This window comes from Vidua macroura, chromosome 8 (assembly GCF_024509145.1).
Source record: "Vidua macroura isolate BioBank_ID:100142 chromosome 8, ASM2450914v1, whole genome shotgun sequence".
Lineage (NCBI taxonomy): Eukaryota > Metazoa > Chordata > Aves > Passeriformes > Viduidae > Vidua > Vidua macroura.
In genome coordinates this window covers 10,405,985-10,432,425 of record NC_071578.1, presented here as the reverse complement: position 1 = coordinate 10,432,425, position 26,441 = coordinate 10,405,985, and the positions used below count along the sequence as shown (strand labels likewise).

General features: G+C 45.8%; 1 protein-coding gene across 3 annotated transcripts in view; it reads right to left on the bottom strand.

Annotated features, from left to right (window-relative positions):
• The window catches only part of XPNPEP1 (X-prolyl aminopeptidase 1), a 31,378-nt gene extending 15,963 nt beyond the window's left edge, over positions 1-15,415 (bottom strand). The window contains exons 1-8 of one of the 3 annotated variants that reach the window (XM_053983488.1): positions 15,262-15,331; positions 13,578-13,673; positions 10,778-10,908; positions 5,170-5,233; positions 3,355-3,459; positions 2,984-3,076; positions 1,931-2,074; positions 1,477-1,572 (exon numbers count right to left, since the gene is read on the bottom strand). In XM_053983488.1, the coding sequence (XP_053839463.1) occupies positions 1,477-1,572; positions 1,931-2,074; positions 2,984-3,076; positions 3,355-3,459; positions 5,170-5,233; positions 10,778-10,894 (619 nt within the window). In that variant the 5' untranslated portion in view covers positions 10,895-10,908; positions 13,578-13,673; positions 15,262-15,331. Of the gene's footprint in view, positions 1-1,476; positions 1,573-1,930; positions 2,075-2,983; positions 3,077-3,354; positions 3,460-5,169; positions 5,234-10,777; positions 10,909-13,577; positions 13,674-14,902; positions 14,978-15,261 lie in introns of those variants that run through there. The other 2 variants (XM_053983486.1, XM_053983485.1) reach the window with 2 other exon arrangements.
• Between the last annotated feature and the right edge of the window lie 11,026 nt (positions 15,416-26,441).

The following is a 26,441-nucleotide window of genomic DNA, read 5'->3' as shown; positions in this document are numbered from 1 at the left end:
TCATCGAACTGTGCAAATTCTGCCATGAAAGTAAAAATAGAGCTTAATTCTCTCCAGGGAAGCAGTAAGTCACTTGAATGCAGGAAAGAGCCACAAAGAACTTTTTACTGCATGGGTACAAACTTCCTCACTCAGCCAACTTCCAATGAAGTAAGAAGGCAACAATCTCCTTTGTGGGTCTTTTTCTGTCCCCAGAAACTTGTCTGGAGTTTAATACAGTGAACTGAATTAGATAAAATAAAAACAACTTCTCCCCTTCCCCATTTCGGATAAGAAATCAACCAGACACCCAAAAATGAGCTGCTCTTGTGACCTTCTCTGGTTCATCTTAACACCCTTGATTCATAACCAAGCTTCACTTTGCTGGAGACATTTAATCTGAAACCACTTCAGGGCACCAATTTATCAGTAATTTAACTGGAGATGTGCCTGAAAAGGTGAGACATACAATCTCTGCTCATGCAGGCCTCCCCAGGGAGGAGTCATATTCACCACTCTCAGAAGTACTTCTTTCACAAAAAAAGCTCTTTGCTCAGTGTCCCAGATCCAGAACAGCCCACGGACCCCATCAAGTTGGCTTCACCCAGTGCCAGGGACATTGTGCCGGCAGTGCTGGAGTGAGGAAAACACCACCTCCATTTCTACCTTTCCAGATCAGACATGGGGCACAGGATGAGCAGCACTCACACCCTGCCAGTTTTACATTCCCCCTACAGCAGTGTGTGTGCTGGTGATTTCTGCAAAAACGACACACAGTACTAGGAACAGCAGTCCTGGGGAAACCACTGCAGTTTTTGGCCATTCTCCTTTCCTACACACTGGGCTGGGAGTCAGCCATCCTGGGGCCCCAAACACAGAGGAGACTCTAGTGAGACCCTGGGTTGAGATGATCTGGAAAAACAAGTTGAACCCTGACATACTTGTTTTAAACAAAGCATTGGCTGAACACTGGAGAGGTAGAGACTGACTTAAGAAGTTGTGACAATTAGGAAGATTGCTGTGAATGCTCTGTACCCCACCCTTGCTTTATGTATACAAAGCCACATGTTGCACTGCTTTGTTTATAGCCCAGACTCCACAGCAGAAAACAGTCTCCATTTTTCCAATGGGTGAGGCAGCATCAGGGTATTTTACAGCCAGAAAATCTCACAGGTCTTTTTCTTTCCATCACGCTGCCTCAGGCTTTGTATGTGACCTTCTCCCTTTGCCTGGGCTGTTTTTCAAAGGTGGTGATTTGCTGCATTTCCTGGGCCAAAACAGTACTCAGGAGCTGCACTGGTGTAATGAGGCATTGTGCAAAAATACAGGCTTGCTGTTTGTGACTTGTTACCACCACTGCACTTGATAAGAAGTTAATTGATGTCTAATGAACATGCTTTCATAAGGGTCTCTCACCCTGGCATAGTTCTTCCTCTGCAAGGCACGAAGAACATTTATTTTGTAGAAAGAACTGAGCAAGGAGATGCAAAGACTTACATGCTACTTCATCCAAGGCTGTTACCACAAACCACATGACTTTCCTCTCAGCCATTTTTGAACGGAGGGCTACAATTTTGTCTCTCCAGCTGAGCCCTGCAAAACACAATAGGAAAAGCTATAGTCCCTAACTTGGCTGGGGATGATGATGCAAACACAGACCAACATATCGTGCTTGTGCTCCTCACTCCTTTCTAATAACTGATATGAACAGTGTGCTGCCTTCTAGATGCCCATGGATTTGTTTTGAAGTCACCCAACTTCTAGAAAATGGTTATTTGAAGTTTTGAGAACAGAGGGGTCATTAGCTAAGGTTTGATCACCTTCTTGATTTATTCACAGTGACCACATTGTGCTGTGGTACTGGTTTTCTCTCTCCTTTGTAAGAGAAAAGCAAAAGGGGGATATAGGGCAATTGGAACAACACATGCCTATTGGGAGTTAAGCTACTCACCTGTGTAACTCAGGTCAAGCGTGATGAGAGGCTTGCAGGGGCGTTGAGGACAATCTGTCCAGATTGTATCGATCAGGTTTTCTTTGACAGGCACAAGGTCATGGCCAGCACTTCTCAAGGCTTTGGACATTCGCTTCCACTGGTCTGCCAAAGGGAAGAAAGTCAAGAGTGGGGGCTTTAAGGAGCACACACATGTTCAACAACAAATCTCTTCACAAAGGTCAAACTCAAAAATCAGAGTCTTCATCTTTCCTTCCAGCCTCTCCTTCTTCCCATTCCCTTAAGAAAGACAGCAAAATCTACTGCAGTTACAGCTCCACGAACATGCCACGGTAGCCAGTGGCAGGTACAGAACCTCACAGTCCTGAAGCCTCATGCTTGAGCTAAAGAAATGCTCCAGCTGGGAGACAGAAGTCTCTGGAAGAAGCCACAGCAGAAGGTGCCCTGAGGGTGTCCCCTCCCACAGTGCAGAACTGTGTTAGATCTAAGCTAGACAAGATGAGAGTCACTTCCACACAGCCACAAGATAGGTCCTTAATCCATCTGAACAAGCAAATATCTCCCCTTGCCTCCAGTGACCTTTGCATTGTGCCTCATGTTTTGAAGCATGAATAGATGGATACTCTGATATAAATTATACCTCTCCCTGTGCTTCCTACAGGAAAAGCTGCAGAGATCCCAAGACCACCAAGCAGGAGTAACAGCTTGAATTGTGCCTGGGTGCTCTTGCTCACATGCTGAGCAAGGCACCTTTGTACTAAAGTGCCCATGACAAGCCAAAGCACAGACAAAAAGAGGTGATCAGAATTCTGCTTTTCAGGTAAAGTCACTGCAAGCCTAGAAAGCAGTTCTCATCCTTTGTGCTTTGGAGCCAATGCACTGCTATGTAACTCTTGTGATACATGGCTAAACCAAAATCCAACCTGTTTGGCATAACAGTTTAACCACCACTACATCTGAAACATGGGTAGCTGCACACCATCACACAACAGCTCAGCCAGAGAAGCAAGGAAGCAAAATCCAGTTGCCCAACCCAGAGTTAGTAAAACCAACCTGCTGGAATAATGAAAGGATCCACTCCCACCTTTGAGCCTTCTGGGAGGACACTCACTAGCCAATCCTCCTGAGTTGGTGTATCTTTCAGGCCTTCAAGGATAAAAAAAAAAAAAAAGAGTTCAAAGAAGCAGTTACATTGTAACATTCCCACACTATGCAAAAAGTCCAAGCTAATGCATCAGAAATGTCTACTAATGAATGTCTAGACCCACAGGCAAGGGCAGTCACAGGACACTAAAGCAGAAGCTGTGTATCCAATATGTCCCAAAGTCCCTGCATGATGGGATATCCCCACAGCTCAAGATGTACTTGTGTGAAGTGACTGTTCTCCGTTGATCAGTGGAGCAGTATCCCAGGCTCCTGCATACCCATTTTCATGAGTGTCCAGTTGCTATCCATTTGATGTGCAGCTTGCAGGAAGTAGCGTCCATCAGTCCACATGGCTGCGTGCTGCTCAGTGACTATGGCAGTACCTAGGCAGGGAGGCAGAAGGGTGATTCAGGGTAGGCAGCCACCATGCAGAGACACAGACAGCAGGGACAGTGTTTGAAATTCACCCTAATTCCCTAAAAGGCGCCTCTGATCACTGTTTAAACATAATTCCTGTTTCAGTGGAGATATTCACTGTTTCCCCTGCCCTGTGACCTTCCAAATCCTATTGGAGACAGTATGCACAAGGATGCACCTTAATGAATTGCCTCAGATGAACTCAAGCAAATCTCAGCCAACCAGTGGAACTGGGCAAGTGGGGCTTTCCAAACCTTCTGTAACAGAGACTGTGATCTAACTTGGCTGCTGTCACAGTAACATATACCCTACATCCCTGAATTCCATCCCATCCTCTTTTGGGGAGGAAGCCTGGGCTCTGGCCACCCACAAAACACAGCTGATACCAGGCCTGCAGACAAGGGTATCACTCCCAGCTGTGAGCTGCACCCCTTTCCCAAATGTTACAGCTCTAGCAGAGATGGCTGAACAGGAAACATGAACATAAACTTCTGTTATTTTCACTGTCTGTCCCATTCTACTGACTCCATATGGAGGGATGCAAGCAGACAGCTGAGGGGCAGTGACATCCCAGCAAGGCACTCAAGCTGCCTTGCCCTTAACAATACAAAACAAAACAAACCATGGCACAAACTGAAACTGAATCCAAGTCTTTGGAGTCTGCATCTTGACAATACTCTTTGTCGCAAAAAAATGATGCTCAGATTAGCAGAGCATAGTTTCCAATTATTAACTCATTGTCTTCTACCAAATTCCCCCAAGACAAACCCCATTTTTTAAGTTGCTTCAGCCTGAAAAAATGAAGCAAGAAACGTAAGATGAGTCCCTGTGTGAAACCTCAATGACTGGCTGTGCATTAGGCTGGGAACAAACCTTCCAAGTGCATAACAAGGGCACAAATTAGAGAGGAAGGTTATGAAGAGGTTGCGCAGAAGGGGCAAAATTAATACAGGATTCATGTTAGTCATTAACAGCAGCCCACAGCCTTGGATTTATCACCTTCCAAATGAGGTCCCAGAGCTCACAGGAACTTATGAATAGACCCTCCAAATATAGGTACCAGTACTTATTAAACTGATATACAATTAGAGGGGAAAATAACTTCAGCAGACTAAAGTGACTTTCCAACAACCACAAAACAGAGTAATTTGCACAGCTTAGGGTACAGCTAGGGTAAAAACTAGGTCTCTTGAAACACAGACCTATCCTACAGCCAAGAAAACATCCTGTCTCGGCAAGATAAGCAAACTTTTCCACAGTGCTCAGTTTCCAAATGCAGAGTTTCTGGCCCTGGCTCTGTTCAAACAGAAAGGCCAGCTAAACAGAAAGGCCATCCACTATTCACCCAGCCCAAACGGGCAACGTAAAAATCTGTTCATACTGGCTGCACATCAATAGAAATGACCACAGGTTACAGGCACCACATTAAACAGTTAACAGCATTTTACTTTATGAGAGGTTCATTTAGGGGTCAAACATTTTCTGAAAACTTGTTATTCCGCTGATATTACATAATTCCAGCGGGTAGCCAAGATATAATTCTGCAGATGCTGAAATGGGAATAAAACAGTCCAAACAAGCTGGATAGATTTTCTTTTCCATCCTGCCTCTATGCCATGAAAGGAACTATTTCTTTAGAGGAAAATTATGCAAGAACCCAAGTTCTGGAAAGGTACCTGCAGAGCCATCAAATCCAGAGATGAATGCCCTTCTGCAATCACAGGGTGCAATGTACTCGCTCTAGAAAACAAAAGAGGCAGCAATTATTTATAGCAGCAGGGGAAAAAAACAATCATCTGATGACAAATACTTTGATAAGCTTTTTCTCCTAAAGGACACCACAGAGAGAACAAAATGAGTTAAAAATTCCTGGGCTCTACTCCACTGTGATTATACTGTATTTATGTTGAACTGGTGGGTTTTTTTAAGCTGCAGCACTTTTCTCCCACAAACATCTGTAAACACTGAAGTGCTTCAGAGTTTGCAGACTTTTATTTCACACTCAGCCTCCCCTTTGGGCAACAAACAAATCATGCCCTTGAAGCTGCAATATGAAGGGAAAGGAAACCAGAAGCACCCCTCAATCTTGGGGTAATCAGCACATAAAATCTGAAAAATTCACTATCTCCACTGAAGTCCTCTCACTGTCATTTATAAGAATTCCTTTAAGACACTTTTTTTCCTGCAATAGTGACATTGAAAGAAAATCATCAAGGTGGTAAGACTGTAAAAGATTTAATGCTTGGGAGTTTTCATAAATGGATACCAATCCTTTCACTTTTTCCTTGCCTACTCAAAATCAGACCACAGCCAAAATCAAGAGTTTGATGGATGAGAGGGAATCAAAGGCAATTAGTCCATCTTCATCCTAAAGCTGTCACAACCTATGTTTCTGGACACATCTTTTCAGAATGTTGTAGAAGAGCCTGAGAATGCACAGACACCTGAACTGCCAACAACAGGAACTGCCAAAATTAAAAGAACAACTGAACCTTCACATGGCCCACATGACTTTTTTTATGGGATTCCATTCTGGCAAGTTTGTAGGTCAGAACTGCTGAGTAGGCCTGTTAATGAACTAGTGCAAATCAGCAAATCAGCTTAATCCAGGCTGACAGCACTGACGTTTGAGCTGCAAAACCCCTGGATTTGTACCTTACAAATGGTCTGAAATCCAAGCCTGTTTCTCTGCCCCCAGCTGTGCTGGGGCCAAAGAAACATCTTAGGAACTGAGCTAGGAAATCACAGCCCAATTCTCAGGTGCTTTTAGTCCCTACTGTGATAGAATCACCTGATTGTTAAAATATACTCCCTTCAAATCTGTTACTACTTTCTAAGCAAGACAGAGTTCAAAGCACAGGAGTGAGTGAACAGCACAAATCACAGCACCTGGGACCAACTCTTTATTTCTGCTCCAAATTACACCATCATCAAACCCCTTTCACAACAGCCATGTCTCTCCCCTCCTGGGAGAAGCCAACTAACCATCCACCACTAACATTTTGAAACTGAACCTTGGGACAGCAAATCTCATGGCTTAAAAGAGGATCTTGTTGAGTGGCTTTTGCTCCCAATTGCCAGGGAAGATTCCTGGTACATACTCCAAAGAAATCTTCCATTTTACCTAAACACTAGTGAGAGTTGGCAGAAAGGAGGGGAGTATGGAAACCATCCAGACCCTCCTCTCTGACCCAATTAGTTTCCTGTGCTTTTCCTTGTCCAGCCCCATAGGGCTGTGACATGTTCAGCATGTCACATGTCTCCTGTAGGGAGAAGGGAGGTCAGGATAGACACCTTGGGAAAGGATGACTGCCCTCAGCACAGCTCCAGCTGATGGGGTGGATTCCTCAGCCACACACTGCACATTATCACCACTGAGCATCTTGAAAATAATGGCAAAGGCATCAGCAGACAAAGTGGACAAAGCTGTTGAGGGAACAGAATCAAGTGTCTCTTTCCCCACTGCCTGCCTCAGAGCAGCAGGACAGAACATGAAGGCAGTGATGCCAGACCTGAGGATTCCTCATTTCAACACTCCCTAGAGACTATTCAGCCTGCTGACTGCTCTGATTCCCCTCTCCCACACTTCCCAGTTCAAAGCAGGACATCATCTCCCAGGGTCCAATGCCAATAAGAGATACTGGAAATTTCCCATCATGGATCACATCACTTAAATACATCCCAAATGATGTACTTATGTACAAATGAGAGCAGTGATTTATTTTCCATTTCTGTTGACCAACATAGCAGAGACTACAGGCTAGTTTGCTTCTGAAAAAGCAACTTCACATTCATAGCATGGGTTAACATCACAGAATGATGAAATGGATGAAAACAATTTTTAGAAAAATATAAGAGGAAAAGAAGTGCATGGGTTTGGTAAAAGCTGACCCAAATAAGTAAAGACCTTGACTACATGGACATACCTCATGCTATCCCATTCACAGACAAATCCAGGGAGTGTTTTGAAAGTTTACAATGAGGCAGAAGGGCTTTAAAAGGGAGTATCAGGGATCTGGAGGGAAAGACAGTTGATTCATCTGTCAGTCTGAATTCTTACACACCCACCTGTTCTGTTCCATGCATCAACCCCCACTGTGCAAAGATGAGCCCATGTTTTGCACAAGCTAAAATTACATGGGGAACACCTGTGTATGCCACACAAAGCATAGACCACAGCACACTGAGAACAAGGTATTTCCCTAGGGTTTGTCTTGCAGCTCTGATGGCCTCAGTCTTTTCACATCTGCTTCTCACCATATCTGTCAGTCACACAGACAAAACTGGGGGCTACATCACAAAAAACCCTCATCTAAGCCAGGAAGAACCCCAAAAAAAAATCAGTGCTGCTTGTCCCCAGAGCCTGCAAGGTTGTGCTGTAAACATGTTGAAGCTCATTCTAGTCTAATGTCAACCAAGATCGGCAATGCAAAGTGCATCTGGCTACCCTCAGAGGCATGACACTGGTGTCATTAAAGAACGAACACTACAGTGTACCTGGAAGGAAGGGAGGTATCACTGCCAAAAACCTAACTGCACTGGAAAGATCTGGAACACGCCAGAGCAGCCTGTGCACAAGCCATCTCCTGCTTTATAACTTGGCTGATTCCTCAGCTTAGCACAAGTGTGTGTCAGAAGAGCCAGACCTGAGCAGAACACAGCACCTCTGCCAACCCAAACACAGGGCCCTAAGCTGGGCAGGTGCTTCCTTCATGTGGACAACCAGCCAATCTGACCAAATTTGTTTTGAGTCAAGGCCTGGAGGGTGAAGCCAGCTGCAGTTAAGCTGTGACTGCTCCAAACCCAAGCTCTAATCCAAACATCATTCCCTCCTATTAAGAAGCAGCTCTTCCAGTCTCTGAATAGTCCCATATGGGCAAACTCCAGATTCAATGTAAACACACATTGATTCAACATAAAAATGGATCCTGTTTTCACCACTGCAACATCCCAAAAGCTCTGACATTTTTAACCAAACCACAAAGGGTTTAGGTGCCTCATTCCTAAAAGCATGGTTTTTCATCCCTTCGTGATCCTTGGGCACCTTTAGCCACTCAGTACACATGAAAAGAAGTGGAACTCTTTGGGTTTCATTCCACTTTTGGCTAGGACTGTCCTCCTTTCTCATCAGCCTCTGGACCACCCAGGCCCCCAAGGAAAGAGTCTGTTTCTCTGACCTCTTATCACCAGCATCAAAGTTTTCAAAAATTAAAGCAGCCAGCCAACATCCAGGGCTGAGTGCAAGAGCCACAAATCCACGGCAGCCTTGGTTAAGTCTGAGTCAGAGGCAGCTGTGTTTGAGAAGCTCTGCAAGTCTTTCAGCTCCTTACACAACTAAACATGGGAAGCAAAGGATACAACTGGTAGCAAGACTCCTGGCAGTATGATAATCTAAGCCACCTAGCCTTGCAGGAAAACCAATATTAAAAGCATCACAGAACTCAAGAGATCATCAACATTCCCAGTGTTACAAAGTGAAATTAGTCAGCAAGTTGCAGCATCAGGGTGTATCAGCATCAGTCCAATCCAGGGGTTCCTTTGCAACCCAGAAGGGAATAAAGTTTCCAGCAATCTAAACCTTGTGGCAACACCACAGGAGGGAAAGCCCTACTTGTTGACAAGTTCTGTGATGCAGATGCCAGGACAGCCTCAGGAACAGGTGAGAGAGGCAAGGACAGTAATACATATCTTGTTTGGACTGTTGGGAGTAAATGGCTTGGGCCACCAAACACTTGGGTATCATTAAACTACAGTATTCTGACTCATGGAAGGACCTGCCTAAGACCAAAATCTGACTGCAAGGTTGTAAAGTTCTTGTTTGTACACAGGAAACAAACCCTTGCTTGGAACATCAAGAAGTTTCAAATCACAGGTCATCACAATTTACCTGGAATCAGTAGGGCTGTTCTGGGATCAACAGGTTTCTGTCATTGGCAAAAACTGCCTCAATTCCCAACCCTTACAGAAAAAAATCCTGCACCAGCTATTCAGGAGGCACCAGAATCAGCAGCTTTTAGTAATCATTTCTATTCAGATAGATTCCCTCTGCAGAGAAACCTGACCAACTCGCCTGGCAGGAAATAGCAACATGGGGTTCTCTGCTTAACTGCACTCTGTCAAGGAAAAGAAAGCAACAGAAAAACCCAGAAGTCCTGAGGGTCACATTCTTCAACTCACATGACAGCATTTAATGTCTAGTGAAATGAAACCGGAGTTATATATGGACAGAGGCAGCTTGAGGCAGGAATGCAGCAGACAATAGCAGCTGCAGAAAACGCCTTCCCCCTACCTGCCCAAGTTTGGATCTCCCTATGAGGAAACACGATGCTGCACATATGGTCCCAGGGCACAGGCAAGTCTGGACCCAGCTCACCCCAGTGCCAAGTCAAGGGCAAAGGTTCTGATTCAGTTGCATTTTGCTCTTGTGCACCCTGGGGTAAAAGGGAGCTTTGGGTGTGTGCCAGTAAAGCTTCAGGTCTTTTGTTTCCTGAAAATGGCTGAGGAGGGAAAAACCCTCAGCAGTTCTTGGGTCTCCTAACAGAGTGAACAGAAGAGTGAACCTTACACATGAGCAAGCAGGGGAGGTAAAAGGCAGTTCAGCAATTTAAAATTTATGTCACAGACTACAAAATTCCTAACAGTGGAAGCATACACAACAGTTACTGCCATGGGTTACCACCCTGGGCCCAGACTTGCCTCCTGTCTTTAGTGCACAGAACATGATGCAGAGCGGCATGGAAAGGGAAGTGTCACTGTAGCCTGTTCCTTTCCTGCCTCTCCTAAGGCCCCTCCATCTGGGAACTGAAGGGCTCTAGCGTAAGGCAACAAATTCCACCAAGAACTGGATCTAAAAAAGAGAAAACTCTGCAACTAAACCTTTGCTACCTTGCTTGAGAGTATGTATTGATCAGGAGATGCTACTGGGGAAAGTAAAGCCCAGATAAGGCCTGTTCCTTCCCCAGTAAACCCTTTCTTCCCAACAGCCAGCATGGGTACAGCAAGTGCTCTGGCAAGCTCCCTTTTCTGCACTGTGAGCTCCCTGAAGACAATCTGACGAAAAGCTGTTGGTGGAACATCCACCCTGATTTGTTACAAGAACATAAGAACCTCAGTCTCTTGAACAGACCCCAGAAATGTTTCCCAACATGATATTTCTCAGGTTTCCCAGACTTTTATGCTCGAACCATTACAGTGAGTGAATGAAGGATGATTTTAGTTATACCTGGTTTTTATTTTTTGCAGGGAAGGAATGTATGACCATTCCCATAATGCATCCATCCATACCTGGTGGGCATCTCCAGAGGGCACTATGTAGGCTTGGACAGGCTCCTGTACATATCTGGGGTTCTTCATCACCTGCCGCAGTTGCTTCAGCAGCTCTGTTGTAATTTTTGGACTCATCTTCCTACCTGCAACTAAAACAAAGCATGAAACTTCAGTGTTTCTCCAGCCATCCCAGGTCACCCACATGCACAGGCTGGAGGAAGCTGTCTCCACTGGAAACTCCCCTTGAGGACAACTGTGCCAACATCATCCCTCTCAGATCCCTGTCTTTTCCCTTCATTTCTTGAGAACAAGAAATCTGGTTAAGGCCAGAGTCGAAACTGGCCTGTCCTGGAAAGGATCTTTCCCACCTGGTGAAGGATGGCATGCCCTGTGCTGATACATGTAAGCTTAATGCACTGGTCAACCCCTTCTTGCACGTGGACAGCACCAGGAACAAAGCACCTCAGACATACCCTGTGACAGCCAGGAAAGGTCTTGGCATGGGAGCCAAGTACCCACAGATCAGAACCACCCCACCTATCAAGCACACTGAGAGAAACTCTCAGCCTTTTCACTTTAGGGCCAGGGATGCTGAGGCTTATACACCACAGGAGCACAGGCTGCTGGGAGAGGAAGACATGCACATGGGGAACTCAGAAATGGACCAATTAGAAATGTAACTTTTAGAAGTTTTATTGCAGCCCAGAGTTTCATGGTGAACTGCTGACTGAATTAACTCAGATAAAAGAAATCTCCTCCCAAGGACATTCAGAGGGATGCATTCACTGGCCACATTGACCTCAGGGCTGCATACTAGTTCACCTAGCAAGAACACAACTATAACAGGAGGACCAGCCCATTGAGCTCTCACAAGTGACTGCCAGAGGACAACTAAGGATGCTTACGGGAATGTTCTCTAAAGACCTTTGGCAAATGCTTTGCAGATCTCAGCTGGTATCAGGCAGGGGTGGGGCACAGCCTGGATGGCACACAGCAGATCAGAGGGAAAAACAAGGGCACAGGCCAGTCACCCTCCCTGGCTGTGTTTTTGCAATGGATGTGTCTTTGGCACTGCAGTGAACACCAGCCTCTCAATGTGCTCCCCCAAAACCCTCACCAGCCAGTGCCCACTGTGAGCATCCGGCACAGTGAAGCATCAGGCCCTGCTGCTGTGCTGGCACAAGAGATGGCTGCAGTGATGACTGGCCAAAAAACTGTAAAAATCAAGTAGCCTGAACCTCAGAGGTTCTCCACCTTTTTCTTCACTCATATCTCCAAAGTGTGCCCAAAGTGGGATAATCCCCTTCCCGGTTTTCTCCCCAAGCCTCTCACATTTTTAAGAACTCTTATAACTTTAATGCTGTCACTTTCCAGGGCAAGGTGGATTATGTGCTGCTTGAAGGCCATGCTATGAAGTATTTTATTCTGACCAGTTAATTTCACAGCTCATTTCACAGCCATGTCTACAAACAGGTCATAGAGAGGAGAAGCAAACAGCATGTAAGTCTCAAACATTTTTTGCTTATCCGGGCACTTATTCTTTTTGCACCTCAGTAGCTACCAGGAGTCCCAGATGACATTACAGTCTTATGGCAAAGCACAATAAGGCACAGTCCCTGCCCTGTGATATTTGCCATCTGAACAGGAAGGCAGAAAAGCTGCCTGCCTTTCACAATGTTTGATTTGACCAAAGTCACACAGTAGCACTGCAACCAAATAACAAACTGAACCAAGATCTGGTGCATTCAGGTGTAAAGAAAACCCAAGACCACTATTCACATGTCTCATCACAGGAAGTTTAGAGCACACCAGACCTGTGTGAGACTGACTCTGCCCACAGAGTCAGGTACACAGGTACGCTGTCTTTTAAAACCCAGAATACAATAAGCAAATCAAGTTCAAAATACACCATACATACTGTTTGAGGATAGTGTATCCTCAAACTGGCATCTCGTCCCTTTGCTGGGGATTACACCTCAGATTTATTTCCAGAACAAATTTCATTGGTTTATGCAGTGTTTGCAAGCTACACTGAACTTTATAAGACTGTGATTGTTTCTGTTTGTCCTCCACAGCAGCTGCTGTAACACTCTATAACATTGCTGCTGATTTATGGTCAGATAGAGTGAAACACACAGGAGAGAGAACAACAACATAGTGACTAGCCAGCAGAAAAGAATCTCTTTCTACAAACTCATAAGGACACAGCTTCCTTTCTTGGCCTGTGCCAAGGCCAGGAGTCTAGAAGTCTCATATAAATAGGCATAGGCATAACAAGGCTTTGCCTTTTAATAAAGCTCCTTGCTGACAAGCCATGGTTTTCTTAGCAAGATGAGATTCTCTCAAGGCCAAAAAAAAAAAAAAAAAATTAAAAAGTATTCTCACTGTTGAAAGATTTGCTTGTGATATTAAAAACACAACTAAGGTAGATTAGCAACAAAACCCAAATTAAAGAGTACTTCTACTTTGGATAACCCTCACATTATAAGAAGTGGCTTTCAAAATATTCTTCACAAACTTTACAATAAAAATTGTCTTCAGTTTCCAAATAAATAGAAGCTGCTTTCCCAGAGATAGTTGGTAGCCATTTACTCTGGTCAACCCTGTAAGTCTTAATAGGTGACTTTTCCTCCCTTGGACATAATTACAAGCCTCTACAAAGTTAAAACACCTTCTCTATCATTATTTCTATCATTATTTAATCATTCCAGTGATTAAAATGAAACACAGTTGAAATTAAGGTAGTGGCTGTAGCAGTGCAAGAACCATCCCCATTTCCTGCCCTAACTTTTTCAAAGGTATCAGGCTCCTTTGTTACCTGTCTCCGCAGTTCCCCACGTCTGGATGCCACTTGTCTCTGCTCACACAAAATACCATCCAGCTCTTTGCTCGGCCTTCATAAGCTCCACTGTGCCTGAGAAAGCAAAGGGCAAAACTGAAGTGGCTAACAAACCTTGCCCGCCCATAAAATATTATCATCCCCTAGCAATGAGCTGAAAATGCATTAACACTATGTTCTTGGTGGTAAGATTGGAGATGCACTGAGGGTGAACCATGAGGGAACAGGGAACGTCAAGGGTCAGGCATTTGCTTGCCAAGATTTATGATTAAATCTTGCAAGTGTGTGCTGGTTTATGCCAATTTGTTTTCTCAGTCACTCTGTCAGAGGCCACTCCCCGTATTACAGATGGGGAAATTAAGGCAGAGCAGGAATAACATGCAAAGTACCATTGTAGCATGACAAGAGTCAGATCTGGATCCCAAAATCTGCCACTGTCTAGACATGTATTATCTACACCTCACTCAGACTGCAGGAGGCAGTTCTCCAAGAGCCCAGACCAGATCCTGTCTGGACAGCATCTCCATCAGACACATGGGGCAAAGAGCAACCACGAAAATGCTGCCAGAGGAAGCAGACACGTTCTCCTGCCTCCCACATGCACAGCGATGGGCTGCCACGAGCCCAGGCGCCAGCAACGGCCGGGGCCACCAGGCCCACAGTGTCAGGGTGTGTGCCAGTGCCACAGTGGGGAAAGGAGGCGAGGCCAGCACGCCTGGCTGCAGCTGGGTCTGCCTGTGGCTGCTGTGTAGAGCACCCTGAGTGTTTACGTCATGTTTTCTTCAGATATGCTTGTCCTTGTGATAATTTCCTCTCCACTTTCTCCTTTATGAATAGTCTTGTTCAAAATAAGCACATTGGCTTGCACAGTCAGGAGCCAGCAGCACCGCCTCAAAGCCAGGCTTCTCTACACACAGAGCAGCCTAAGCAGCCATACACTGACACAAACCCATTGCTTGCCCCCTCTCCACGGTACCTGCAGCACCTCTAACCAAACAGAATGGCAGAATTGTTAGGGTTGAAAAGGACCTCTGGTCCAGTCCAACCCGCCTGCCAAGGCAGGGTCACCTGAAGCAGGTGACATAGGAACACATCCAGGTGGGTTTTGAATGTCTCCAGGGAAGGAGACATCAAGGCACCAAAGCATCCCTGGGCAGCCTGTTCAGTGCTCTGCTATCCTCAATGGAAAGAAGTTCTTCCTCATGTTGAGCTGGAACTCCTTGTGTTTTAGTTTATGGCCATTGTTCCTCGTCCTGCCGCTGGGCACCACCTCTAAGGGCCTGGCACCATCGTCCTGCACCCACCTTAAAACCATTTATATGCATTGATGAGATCCCCTCTCAGTCTTTTCTTCTCCAGACTGAACAGGCCCAGCTCCCACCATATCTCCTCGTAAGAGAGATGTTCCTGCCCACCTGGGCTAAAAGCCTTCCCCAGCCCTCCACAGGACTGACGGAGCCGTCTGGGCCTGGCCACGCCGGCCGGGCCCGGCTGTCAGTGCTGGATCCCCTGCAGGGCCTGGGCGCCCGGGCTGGGCCCGGAGACCCGCCGGGGACCGGCAGGAGGGGAAAGCCAGGCCCAGGCCGGGCCCCGGGCATAGATCCCGCTCTCTGCCATCAGCTCGGGGCACCCACCCGGGGCTGGCCCGCTCGCCGCGCCTCACCTGCCGCCGGCCCGCCCGCCGCCGCCACGTCAGCGCCCACGTCGGCCGCCAGGGCCGCCCCCATGGCGTCACTGCGATGTCACGGGGCGCGGGGCGGGACTGGCACCGGGACCCGGACCCGGTGGCGCATCGGCCGCGCTGCCCGGCGAGGCCGCCCGGTTGAGCCCTGCAGGGACCGCCCGTCCCTCCCGTCCCCGGCGGCGGTGTCCGGACAGGGCGCGGGGTTCCGCGTCCCGGTGAGGGGAAAGCGGCGTGGAGCCCGGGGCACCGGAGTGCGCTGCAGCCGGCGGGGAGGGACCGGAGCGAAGTGCCTGTCCCACACTTCGGTCTGCGCTCGCCTCCGCCATCCGCTTCGCTCTCGAGCTTCCCAAACCCAGCGTGGAGGAGCGATTGAGGCCGCTCAGCGAGCGCGCCCGGCTCCGCGCTCTGCGTGCCCCGCCGGCGGACAAGGAGCCGGGGCAGGACAGGAGAGGCTGGGGGCTCACGCCTGCTCCCCAGCACCACACTGGTGGACAGGTTGAAATTACGTACTATGAAGGAATTCTGTGCTGAAACAGGTTGCCCAGAGAAGTTGCGGATGCTCCAACCCTGGAAATACTCAAGGCCAGGCTGGATGGGACTTTGAGCAACCTGGCCCAGTGCCTATGGTTGACACTAGATGATCATTAAAGTCCCTTCCAACCCAAACTATTCTATGATTCTATGAAAATCTGGTCATTTGCCATGCATGCTTCCTAAGGAAAATACCTTCCATAACCCTGCTCTGCCCTGCCAGTTTTTCATGGGCTCTAAGTGAACCCTACTGACAGAAACAGAAGGCTGTTACAGAAATGCAGGTGTGAGAAGATCACCACCAAAAGCTACAGCAAAAGAAAGAGCCCTGCTTTGTGACTGTGTCCAGGCAAGAGGGGTTTGCTGGCAGCAGTGGGCTTTTGGAGGTCTCCAGTTCAACCCTCTGCTAAAACAAGGCCAGCTTCAAAGCTAGAGCAGGTTGTGTAGGGACTGTCCTCCTGGGTGTTGAGTATCTCCAAGACAGGAGAAGCACAGCCACCCTGGGCAGCTGGTGCTGAACTCCAAGCAAAAAGGTGTATTTCAGATACCCAAGCAGATTTCCTGCATTGCAGCTTGCCCCTTGACCTTTTGCTGTGCACATCTGGAAAGGGTCTGGCTTCTTTTTCTCTCAGACTGTTCTCCACACTCAGCATTTCCAGCTCCCCTGCAGTCAGTCCTGGCCAGCAATTGTGGTGTTCTCCACACTGCAGATCCCTGGAATACAATGTAGGGTACAACAAAGCACAGCAAAACTTGTAATCCAACAGAACAGAATAAACGGTCTATTCTGCAACCAGCATCCCAGCATTGGGAAGGATCATTGGATGGGGCTGGGATTGCAGACTGTCCCTGAGGACGGACAGGAGAGAGGGGAGGGAGAGGCTGGTGACCAGGACTGTTATAACAGGAAAATTTCTTTCCTCATTAACCTCCTTGGGTGAAGCTAATTGCTGTTTCTCGATTATTCTCACCTTATCTTTCAGTCTTGCCCACAAGGGACTCTACAATCCCAGCAGTCTGGGCCAAAAAGGCCCATTTAGTTTATCACACATCAGTGTCCCCCTCGGGCTAAACTACAGCCCTGTTTTGCATTCATGTTACAGACCACATTACGCTCACCCTGCAGAATATTTGCTGAGAAGATTAATTTCTTGGAAACCAGCCAGAATCCAGTGATGTTCACACTAAAGCACATGTCAGGGCATTTTAAAAGCACTGCAACATTGGCGCGATGATCACGGAGATCATTTACTGATGGTGAACTCTGCAGCTGAATCCAATCAGGGTTGTGAAATAGTCCTTTCAGCCTCCTCTGACTCACAATAACAGTAATAATAATAATTTGGGGTTAGATTTTGAATTTGGTTGTGGCTCTTAATAGAGGGTTGTGCAAAGCTGCACCTGTCAGAGCTGTGCACCAGCCCAGGGAAGGGAGAAGGATCAGTCCAAAACATTTCAAATGTTTGTCATGTGCCTTTCCAGCTCTTCAAGTGGGGACGCCTTTTCCTCTCCTGTTCTGCAGCATTTTCAGTTTGTTGGAATTTAGAACAGTGGCTAAACACAAGGTAATCAGCCTGTGCCAGTGAAATTGTTTGATTATTTTTTGCCAGCAAATCATTATTATATCACTTTGGGCTAGCTCATGGACCGTGGGAGCAATGGCAATCAAATACAGGGAGGAAAGAAAATACTTCTCATATGTGGGAGTGTGACTTGGGGAGCGTGCACAGTATGAAATAATCAAGCTGCTGGCAGATCCCAGTGTACCAGAGGGAGGACAGGGAAGGGGAAAGCTCAGCATTTTCACAGAACTTGCCTCAGTTGCTCCAGGTCTAAAAATGCCATTCTGCCTGTCCACAGCCAGTCCAAGGAAAACAACTACAGTGTGAAAGCAGGTCTGTCCTCCCTCCTCCTACAACCCCAGCATGAGAGGAGAACAAACCAGGAGGATTGAATTTTATTAACTTTCTCTACTTTGGACCCAGCTCAGGGCAGAAATAACAAGCATCACTGTGGACAGACTATCAATGTGATATTGATGTCTCTATGTAATTTAAAATTAATTAAGCCACCACTCAAAAACACCTTACTGCATTGTCTTGTGGCCAAAATGTGTCCCCATTCTGTCTTCCTCATCAAGTTCTTTATTTAATAAAGGTAAAAAAAGGTTTCATTCCTGTCTCCTAAAAATGTGCTAAAGGAAGCAGAAAACAGAAGGGAAAATATTGATGTCTGGAAGAGCTTCTAGGTTGTTACTGAGTGCCTGGCATTGCAGAGCCACATTGTTAAGGTTTCTGTACCCAGAGGTGACTTCTAACTGGTTCTGACTCATTGAGTACTGAAATTTAGACTAATTTGCTTTCCTTCCTGATAGAATTAATAATGGCAAACTGATGGGTATTCTGCATAGGAACCTCATTCCAGAAGAGTAATGATCTTGTAAGAAAATATATTTTCAGGTCACAAAGCATTTTGCAGATATCTCCTGCTTATGCTGGTGACAAGTCCTCTGCAGTGAACAGCCATGTCACAGGTGGAGGTGTGACTGTGCCATGTGAGCTGCTGTCCTGTCTGTCTGCAGGGACCTGGGTCTAAGCACTGCAAGCATCTCAGTACCACCTGAGCCAACAGGAGCAGTGTTTAGCCCGTGGATGAGCCCTGAGGGGGTCTGGATTGCATGGGGGCTTGGTGCATAGCCAGGCTGAATGAGCCAGTGGATTGCTGCTGAAGGCTTTGCCTGGGTGAGCAGAGGAGGCAGAACTATTTATTTCATTTGAATAATATATGACTAATAAGTTAAATAGAAGAAGGCAGAGTGAGCTTTCCGGTTAAGCCAAAATGTTTGATGCTTGTTTCCTGGGCATTTTTGAGTCTCTGGGAAGCTTTGAAGTGGTCCTAATGAACTTGCCAATGTAGATAATGTAAAATCTTTAATAATTCATTTATCAGGCAGACCTGTCTATGATATATGTTATGAAATGTTTAAAGAGGTGAAACTGTCCTTTCTAAGTGGTTGCTTGACATCAAATAAAATGGTAAAAATTCTGATGCAAAGATCTTTTAGGGAAGCACTTCAGTCTACCTTGCTTTGGATCAAATTTTCCTAATTGGGCTATCTTTTATGTCTTTATAATACTGCTTTTGCATCAGATAACAAAAGAGAGGAGTGAAGGAGAAAGACCTGAGGAGTAGCAATCAAAATTCCCAGAGACCAAAGTCACCAAATAACAGCCATTAACTGTTGTCATCTTGATCTGTATCAAGTGATCAAGGCCAGGAAATAAGCCATAAAAGAACTTGCTTTATCTTATCAACCCTCCTATACCCATTATACCCTTATTGTGGTTGTAACTTTCATGTCCTTCACCTTCCTCTTTTGGGCATCTGTGAAATTTAGACTCCTGCTTTGCAATCTAATCACCAAAAATGACCCCTTCCCATCTCGAGCACCTCACAGCCTTTTGATGGCAGATGCTGTTTGGCCCCTTGGTGAGATTGTGGTGTCAGAAGTGACCCAGCAACCAGTCTGTGACCAGGACTTTTTTTTTTTTTTTCCTCAAAGTAATGCAGATTGTTGTGGGAGAGAGCAGTAGAAACTGGGGATTTGTAGCAGGGGGCTGAGCATCTGCACAGCTCTCACCAAGGGCAGGGGATGCCAGTGGTGTCCTGCCAGTGGCTTGGAACATCTCCTGGCCACTGGACAGATGAAAGGGGGCTCTCAGCCCTGCTTCCCTGACACAGAAGCTGGTGCCACCAGCACCACTGGGCTCTTTGCCATGGCCTCACAGTGCCACAGCCTCAGCGCTGTTTCCAAGCTGGGAAACAGCAGGAGACGCGCAGGGGGTTGGAGGTGAAGTGTGGGATCACTTCCTCCCTGCCAACACGGGTCCAAAACACATTTTCACATATGCACACATGACTGAACAGTCCCTCCCATCGTGAGCACTGGGATTGCCTGGACAATAACCCACCCTCTTCTGTTTGTGTTTCCAGGGGCCGTCTTGCAAACTGTCACGTGAAAGTTGTTTAACTCACAACAACCAAAGTGAGTTTGGCCATGCTCACATCTCAGTGCTAGCTGGGCAGGTTCACATTCTCCCAGCCTAGGGATACACCTGTGTCCGTGTGGGGGACAGCAAGTTCAGTTTTCTTCCTATTTCTACCCTAGAAAATTACCTAACAACAATTAATGCTGGTGTTTAGGTAGTATATAACAGCAGTGCTGTAATGTGCCAAGACAAGAAAGGGCCTGAGAACAGCAAAAAATTGTTTGTATTTTCAGCTCTCAGCTCTGAGTTAAATGAAGGTTTCAAACATGTGGCATGAGTCCTCTTGGATCATGTTTAAAATAAATTTTGTATGTTTGGAAACAGTGAAACTAGAAACTGCAACAACAAATGTTGTGTTTGGGGGAAAAGATAGCAGGGAGAGAAGAAACAAGCCTATCTGGAGATCTTATCTTCGTTTTTCTTGGGAGGACAATTTATCTGGCCAGCACTGGAAGTTGATCGTGGTTGGGTGGTTCCCAGCAGCCACATTTGGAAAGGAAAGGGAGGCAGCAGTAGGCCAGGTAGATATCTGAGTACTTCCACGTCTGCTTCTTTAAGTCAAATACCAGATGTTCAGGCTTTGCCTGTAAACCTTTAACGACTCAGATGAAAACAAAATGTTTGCTGCATTCTCTGCCTGGCTCCATTTCAACACCACACAGTGCACACACATCCCCTGTCACCTGCACTTGCCTCTTTGCAAATAGCCCAGATTTGAGCTTTCTGGCTATTTCCAGGACTCCTTAGTTTTCCCTTGTCCATTCTAGCAGGAACAGAGATGGGAAAAGTTAGATCTAATGTATGCAAAAGAGACCACAGTGGTCACTGGTGCAGGACTGGTGTTAAGTGCTTTAGGAGATCATTTGTTCAGCCTGCATAAAACTCCATTCTGCCAAGGAAGTATATCCTGATGAATTGCATATATTTATGGATATATTCCATGTGTAAATTTTAAAATCATGCTTATTGCACAACAGAGACTTTATCCAGTTCCTGTGATGCCATTCTTCCTCAAAGTCTTCACTAGCACAAACATTAACAGGTTGCAGTGACCTGCCTGTGTTTTGGCCTGACACCTGGGAAATATTTTTATTACACAAGGTTTCCTTATCTTCTCCAGCAATAAAACTAATGGAGCCAGGTGTCTGCGAGGTCCTGTCTGCTTGGGAGGCAAATGAGAGCCCTCCTGTGAGCTCCTGCCATGGCTTGGGATAGTGGCACTCCTCCCAGTGTTAACCAGTTTAGCATCTGAGATTGCCAGTGGATTTTGTTTCTAATTAATATTTGCAGGGTAATAGACATTTATTTGTATAAATATATAAAAGGGCCACGTTTTACAAGCCCCAGTTCCCACCCAAAGTCACTGCCTTTGTGAGCAAGGCCCACTCACCTGCTGAAAAATCCCTTGAGCCTGAATGTGTTGAAATAATTTGGTGTCCCAAGCTGTATAATATATTAAATGAATCACAGTACAAGAAACAGATGTTTATTCCAGTGAGTGCAGGATTCCAGACACAAAGTATTTGGTTACTGTCTGTCTCAGATAACAGTACAAAGCAGAGAAAAGTTGGGATTAAACATTCTACATGTGTTCAGTGTAGAAACTTTAAACCTTAAAAATGCAGCCTGGGTTGTGTGCCTGGCCTATGGGAACAAACCTGCAGTTGCCATGGGGCATTCCCAGGCTGTGATCAGCACCTGGGCACAAACCTGGATGCTGGCACATGCCCTGCACATTACACCAAACCGTGAGGCTTAGGTGCTTTACTTTGGTGTCTGGCCATGTTCCTTTACTCTCATGCCCAAGGGACAGTGATCCATAGCTGATATTAGTGAGAGATTTGGGACATCTAAGACCCCACCTATGACATTTCAATTTTTTAGACACTGCTGTCCTGAGATCTAACTGCACAACTGGGCTTTTCAAATTAGCTGCTTTCCTTAAAATAAAGACTCATTATATTTGATCAGTTGGTTTTGTCTGTTAAACCAAAACTCTAGATTAGGAGTGAGAAAACCTGAGCTGATTTTTTTTTCCCCAAATGAAACATGAAGTATGAGGCACTCCAGAGAAGTCTGGGGGCCAGGGTGTCTCTGTCAGGCTGGCTGCTTGACTCTTAGCAACTTCATACAGGAAATGTTTACTCAAAACTCTTTACAGGAGAAAGCAGGAGCCCAAGAAAGCAAATGAGGTAACTTTTCTCTCTGTGTAAAGATCATGCATATACAGGGATGCTCCTTGACTGAAACTTTTGTGCCCTGCAGTGATTCTTTTATCATCAGCATTACCCACCTGAGTCCTGTTTGGGGTCATTTCAAAAAGACCTGCAGGTTCAGGCTGTGCTCTGTGCTTGGGGAACCTGAGGGATCTCAGCCTTTGGCCCCACAGGAAGGCAGGCAGTGCTAAGCAATGTGAAGATCTCCAGCAGCTCCTGTCACCTGCAACCACTGTCCTTCAGCTGGCAGCAACTGTGAAAGTGAAAAGCACCATTTTTACATTCTAAAATCTGTTTAAACAAACAGACCTTTGCTCAGACAGAGCTTTGCCTCCTCCTACATCCCACCAATTGCTGTATCACAGGCAGTGCTTCCTGGCTGCAGAACCTGAGCTTCACTCATAAAGGAAGAAAGATCTGCTTCTTTTCTGTTCCTGTTTGCATCCCTCACCATGCTTGAAATGAGCTGTATCCTGAGTTATTCTTGTACAAGCCTTCCCATTGTTCGCGTCACAGGTTATGAATTCTGTCCCTTTGAAGAAATATGAGCCATGTTATGGAAAAGTGAGAATGATGTTGAGTCTGCACGAGATACTCGTGGATGTGACATACAGGAAAAGGATGAGTGCTTTGCTCTGTCCTCATGAATGAAGCCACAGGAAGGAGATGTGACAGGGCACTGGGTGAGCTGCTGAGAAATTTCCATGGTTCCTGATTCTGCACTGGCTCAATTTGCATCCTCACCCTGCATTTTCATTGACTGAAAATGTTCCTCATAAAGGGCTCCCCAGCACTAAAATTCTTGTCTCTGCTAAAAGGTTTTTTAAATACCTAGCACCAGTGACTCAGACTTGATTTGCAACATTTGTATCATGAGATCAGGACACAGGTACCTCAGCTCAAAGATCACCTGGGATTGAGCAGACCTGGTTATATGTACATGCTTGGGAAGGAGAGGCTGGGGAGCAGCCCCACAGGAAGAGATCTGGGGCTTTGGGTCAATGGCAAATTAAATATGAGTCAACAGCGCCTGTCAGTCAAAAGGGCCAACCATGTCCTGAGGTGCACCAGGGACAGCATCACCAGCTTGTCAAGGGAGGAGATTGTCCCACTTTGCTCTGCACTGCTGCAGGGTACTCTGTGCCGTTTGAAGCTCCTCAATATAAGAAGGACATCAAACTATTAGAGTGTGTTCAGAAGAGTTCAGCTAAGATGGTGAAAGGCCTCAAGAGCAAGACTGAGAGGAACAGCTGAGATATCTTGGTTTGTTCAGCTTGGAGAAGAGGAGATTGAAGGGTGTCTTCATTGCAGGCTACAGCTTCTTTACAGCAGGCAGGAGATGCGCAGGTGCTGAACTCTCTCGGGTGACCAGCAATAGGACAGGAAGGAAGCTGTGTCAGGGGAAGTTCAGACTGAACATTAGGAAAAGGTTCTTCACTGAGAGGGTGTTGATCTCTGGAACAGACTCCCTGGGGAAATGGTCACTGCACCAACTCTGCCAGGGTTGAAGGAGTATATAGTGGATGCTCTCAGGGTTTATTTGTAGGTAATACTGTGAGGAGCAGGGAATTGGACTCAATGATCCTCATGGGTCCCTTCCAGCTTGAGATATTATATGATCTTATGACAGTCATTGGTCCCTTGCCCAACTTTCCACACTACACTGCTCCTATATTGTCATCTGTACCACCAGCTGAATATTTGCAAGGATGGGAGAAAGCACTTTGTGCTGATAGAGACCTCTGATGGCTGCAGTCTCCTCCCCAGGATGCCATTACCAGCCACACAGGTGTATATTGCTGGAACAGGGGAAAAAACCAAAATGCCACAGCCAAAGGCCTGATGCAGGCAGGTGCTGAGCATCACCAGTCTGGAGCATTTGGAGTTTGCTGCTGGAGCTCTGTGCCTTGCACTGTCCCTGGGATCACTTGGCATTTTGTTCCCCCAGCCCCACTCTCAGCCCTGGCAGTGCCCGTGCTCAGCAACACGGGCTGTGCTGCCCAGCCCGAGCTCCTTCCCGTGCTCCTGCAGGCTGCTATCATGTGCAAAAAGGAAGGAGAAGGCAAAACAAGTGCAGCCAGGAATCACATAATATTGCTGCAGTCCTGCCAGGAAACAGACTGTAGAAGTTCCTGTATTTAAAAGCCAGGAGATGAGTTTTATTGTTAGTAGTTGTTATAGCAACCTGAGGTGCTGGAGAGTAATACATGCTCGGCAGACTCTGACAAGTTCAAGACTGTTGCCTTGCTGCTAAATCTTGTTGCCAAGGCAATGCAACACAAGGCAAGAGCCTAGAGAAATGAATACTGCTGAGAGCTCATGCCAGCAGGCCTGGGCTGATTAAAAGGGAACTTTTAAAAGTGATTTTAACTTAAAAAGCACAGCAGCAGAAAGGAAATGGAAGCACAGATATGGAGGAGAGGATCCAGAGGAGGAGCAATGGGTTAATGTCAAGCAATAGGTAAAGGAAAGTGTTTGATTAAAAAACAATGTGGCTGAACAGGATGTCTTAGCTTGTGATGCAAGAAACGCACCTCATTTTTGGAGGGAGTAAAACCAAAATCACAAAATCTTCACTTTTAAAATTGTTTAGCCTGGGCAGTACTCTGTAATTTGAGTGGAAACTTTGGCTTTTTCCCAACAGTGTTGACAGCAAAAATAATTTTCTCAGTAAATTTGTTTAGTGGCACAGATATTGTTGCTGCTGTAGTAAAAACCATGAAGTAGCTCAACTTTCAATTTTATGTTCATTTCCAGCCTTTTAAAAATGTTTCATGGTGAACGGTTAGCTGGAAAAGAGATGAAGCTGCAAGCTGATTATTCTCTTCTGTCTATGATTCACTGTTAATGCTGACAGTATACTCGAAATTGAAGGAAGAATATTACCCCAAGGACCACAGAGTCAAAATAAATGATCAGTGCTGAAGACGACAGGTAATTACGTTAATTTCAACTACACATACAATATTTTTACATTGCTATGGGATACTAGGGTTCTAAAATTCAAGTACTGCAGAAGAACCTCAGATACACAATGATCTCAGATGAACTTGTTGACTTGTCAATTGATTTGTGAATAAAAGCATAACATTCCTTGGACAATAACCATAGCAGTATTCTGTTCCACTCCCACTTATGACCCATATATTTTACATTTCCATGAATTATCAATATCTAAAAATGACCTCATGTTTTCCTATTTCATGACTACTCCATCATGTGCAACTTTCAGTACAGTAGTACTTTACCTGACCAAATGCCCTGTGTAGGAATTTGTTCTTCTGGCACCTGCTGTGGATCATGGAAAAGTCAGGTCTGCAAGTACTTTGCATTATATAAAAATGGGAAACTAAGACATGGGAAGTGATTTGCCAGTTGTGCTGGAATTTTTTTGTGTGTGCATTCCTTGGCAGAGCTATCTCTATTGACCTTCATAAAAGTCAGGTTTTTTAATTAACTGTGAAATATTTTTGTACTATTTTGAAGTTCTTAAGCCGTGGGCCAGGAAGCAGGCAGGTGACTGGTCATATGCTTGTAGCCATCATTTGGTTTTCAGCAGCTAAATTATATTCAAAAAAGCTGGCAATGTGTTACTTGCACCCTTACTACTGTTACTGGCATTTTTCCACAATTGCCATAGCTAGCTGTGAGATATTATACAATCAGAAAGAAGGGAAAAAATTATTCAGGCAATTGTGAAGAGAACATGGCATTGCCCCAGAGGATGTTTTTATTTGGAGACAGTCCATTAGATAAAGAAACATGAGAGTCCAAGATCTGGGCATTAGTTTTTTGGGTTTTTTTTTTTTTTTGGTTTGGTTTGGTTTGGGTTTTTTTTAATAAAAAAGCAAAATAAAACTCTATTTTTAGTCTTAGTTTAATTTCTCTGCTGGTGATTCCACACGTGGTGTTATTTCTTAATATATTCAGGAGAAGGTTTTGAAGCCTTCTAGAATATCCTTTGTTTTTTCTGAAGGGAAGCATACACAGAAGTCAGGCTGGTAAAAAGGCAAAACCATATGGGCAGGTCACACAGTAACATCAACATTTAGTTGTACTGCAGGGACCCCAGAGCACTTCTAAGACCTGGCTCTCCTATCTGCAAGTCCCATCTGCCCCTAAAGCCTGTGACAAGAGGATCCTTCTTGGAAGCTTTCTAGACCATGTTTACCAGCCCGAGCCTGTTGTGTGATGCCTCCTCCAGGACAGATGGGATGCACAGGGGAAGCTCAGACCCCCCGGGAAGAACCAGGGCTGAAAAGCACTGCAGCTAAACACACCTTGGCACAGCCTCTAAAATATGGATGCACAGCCCAAAGGCATCCCCCTCTGCTTCCTTCTGCCTCCTGTCCCCCTTCGCTGC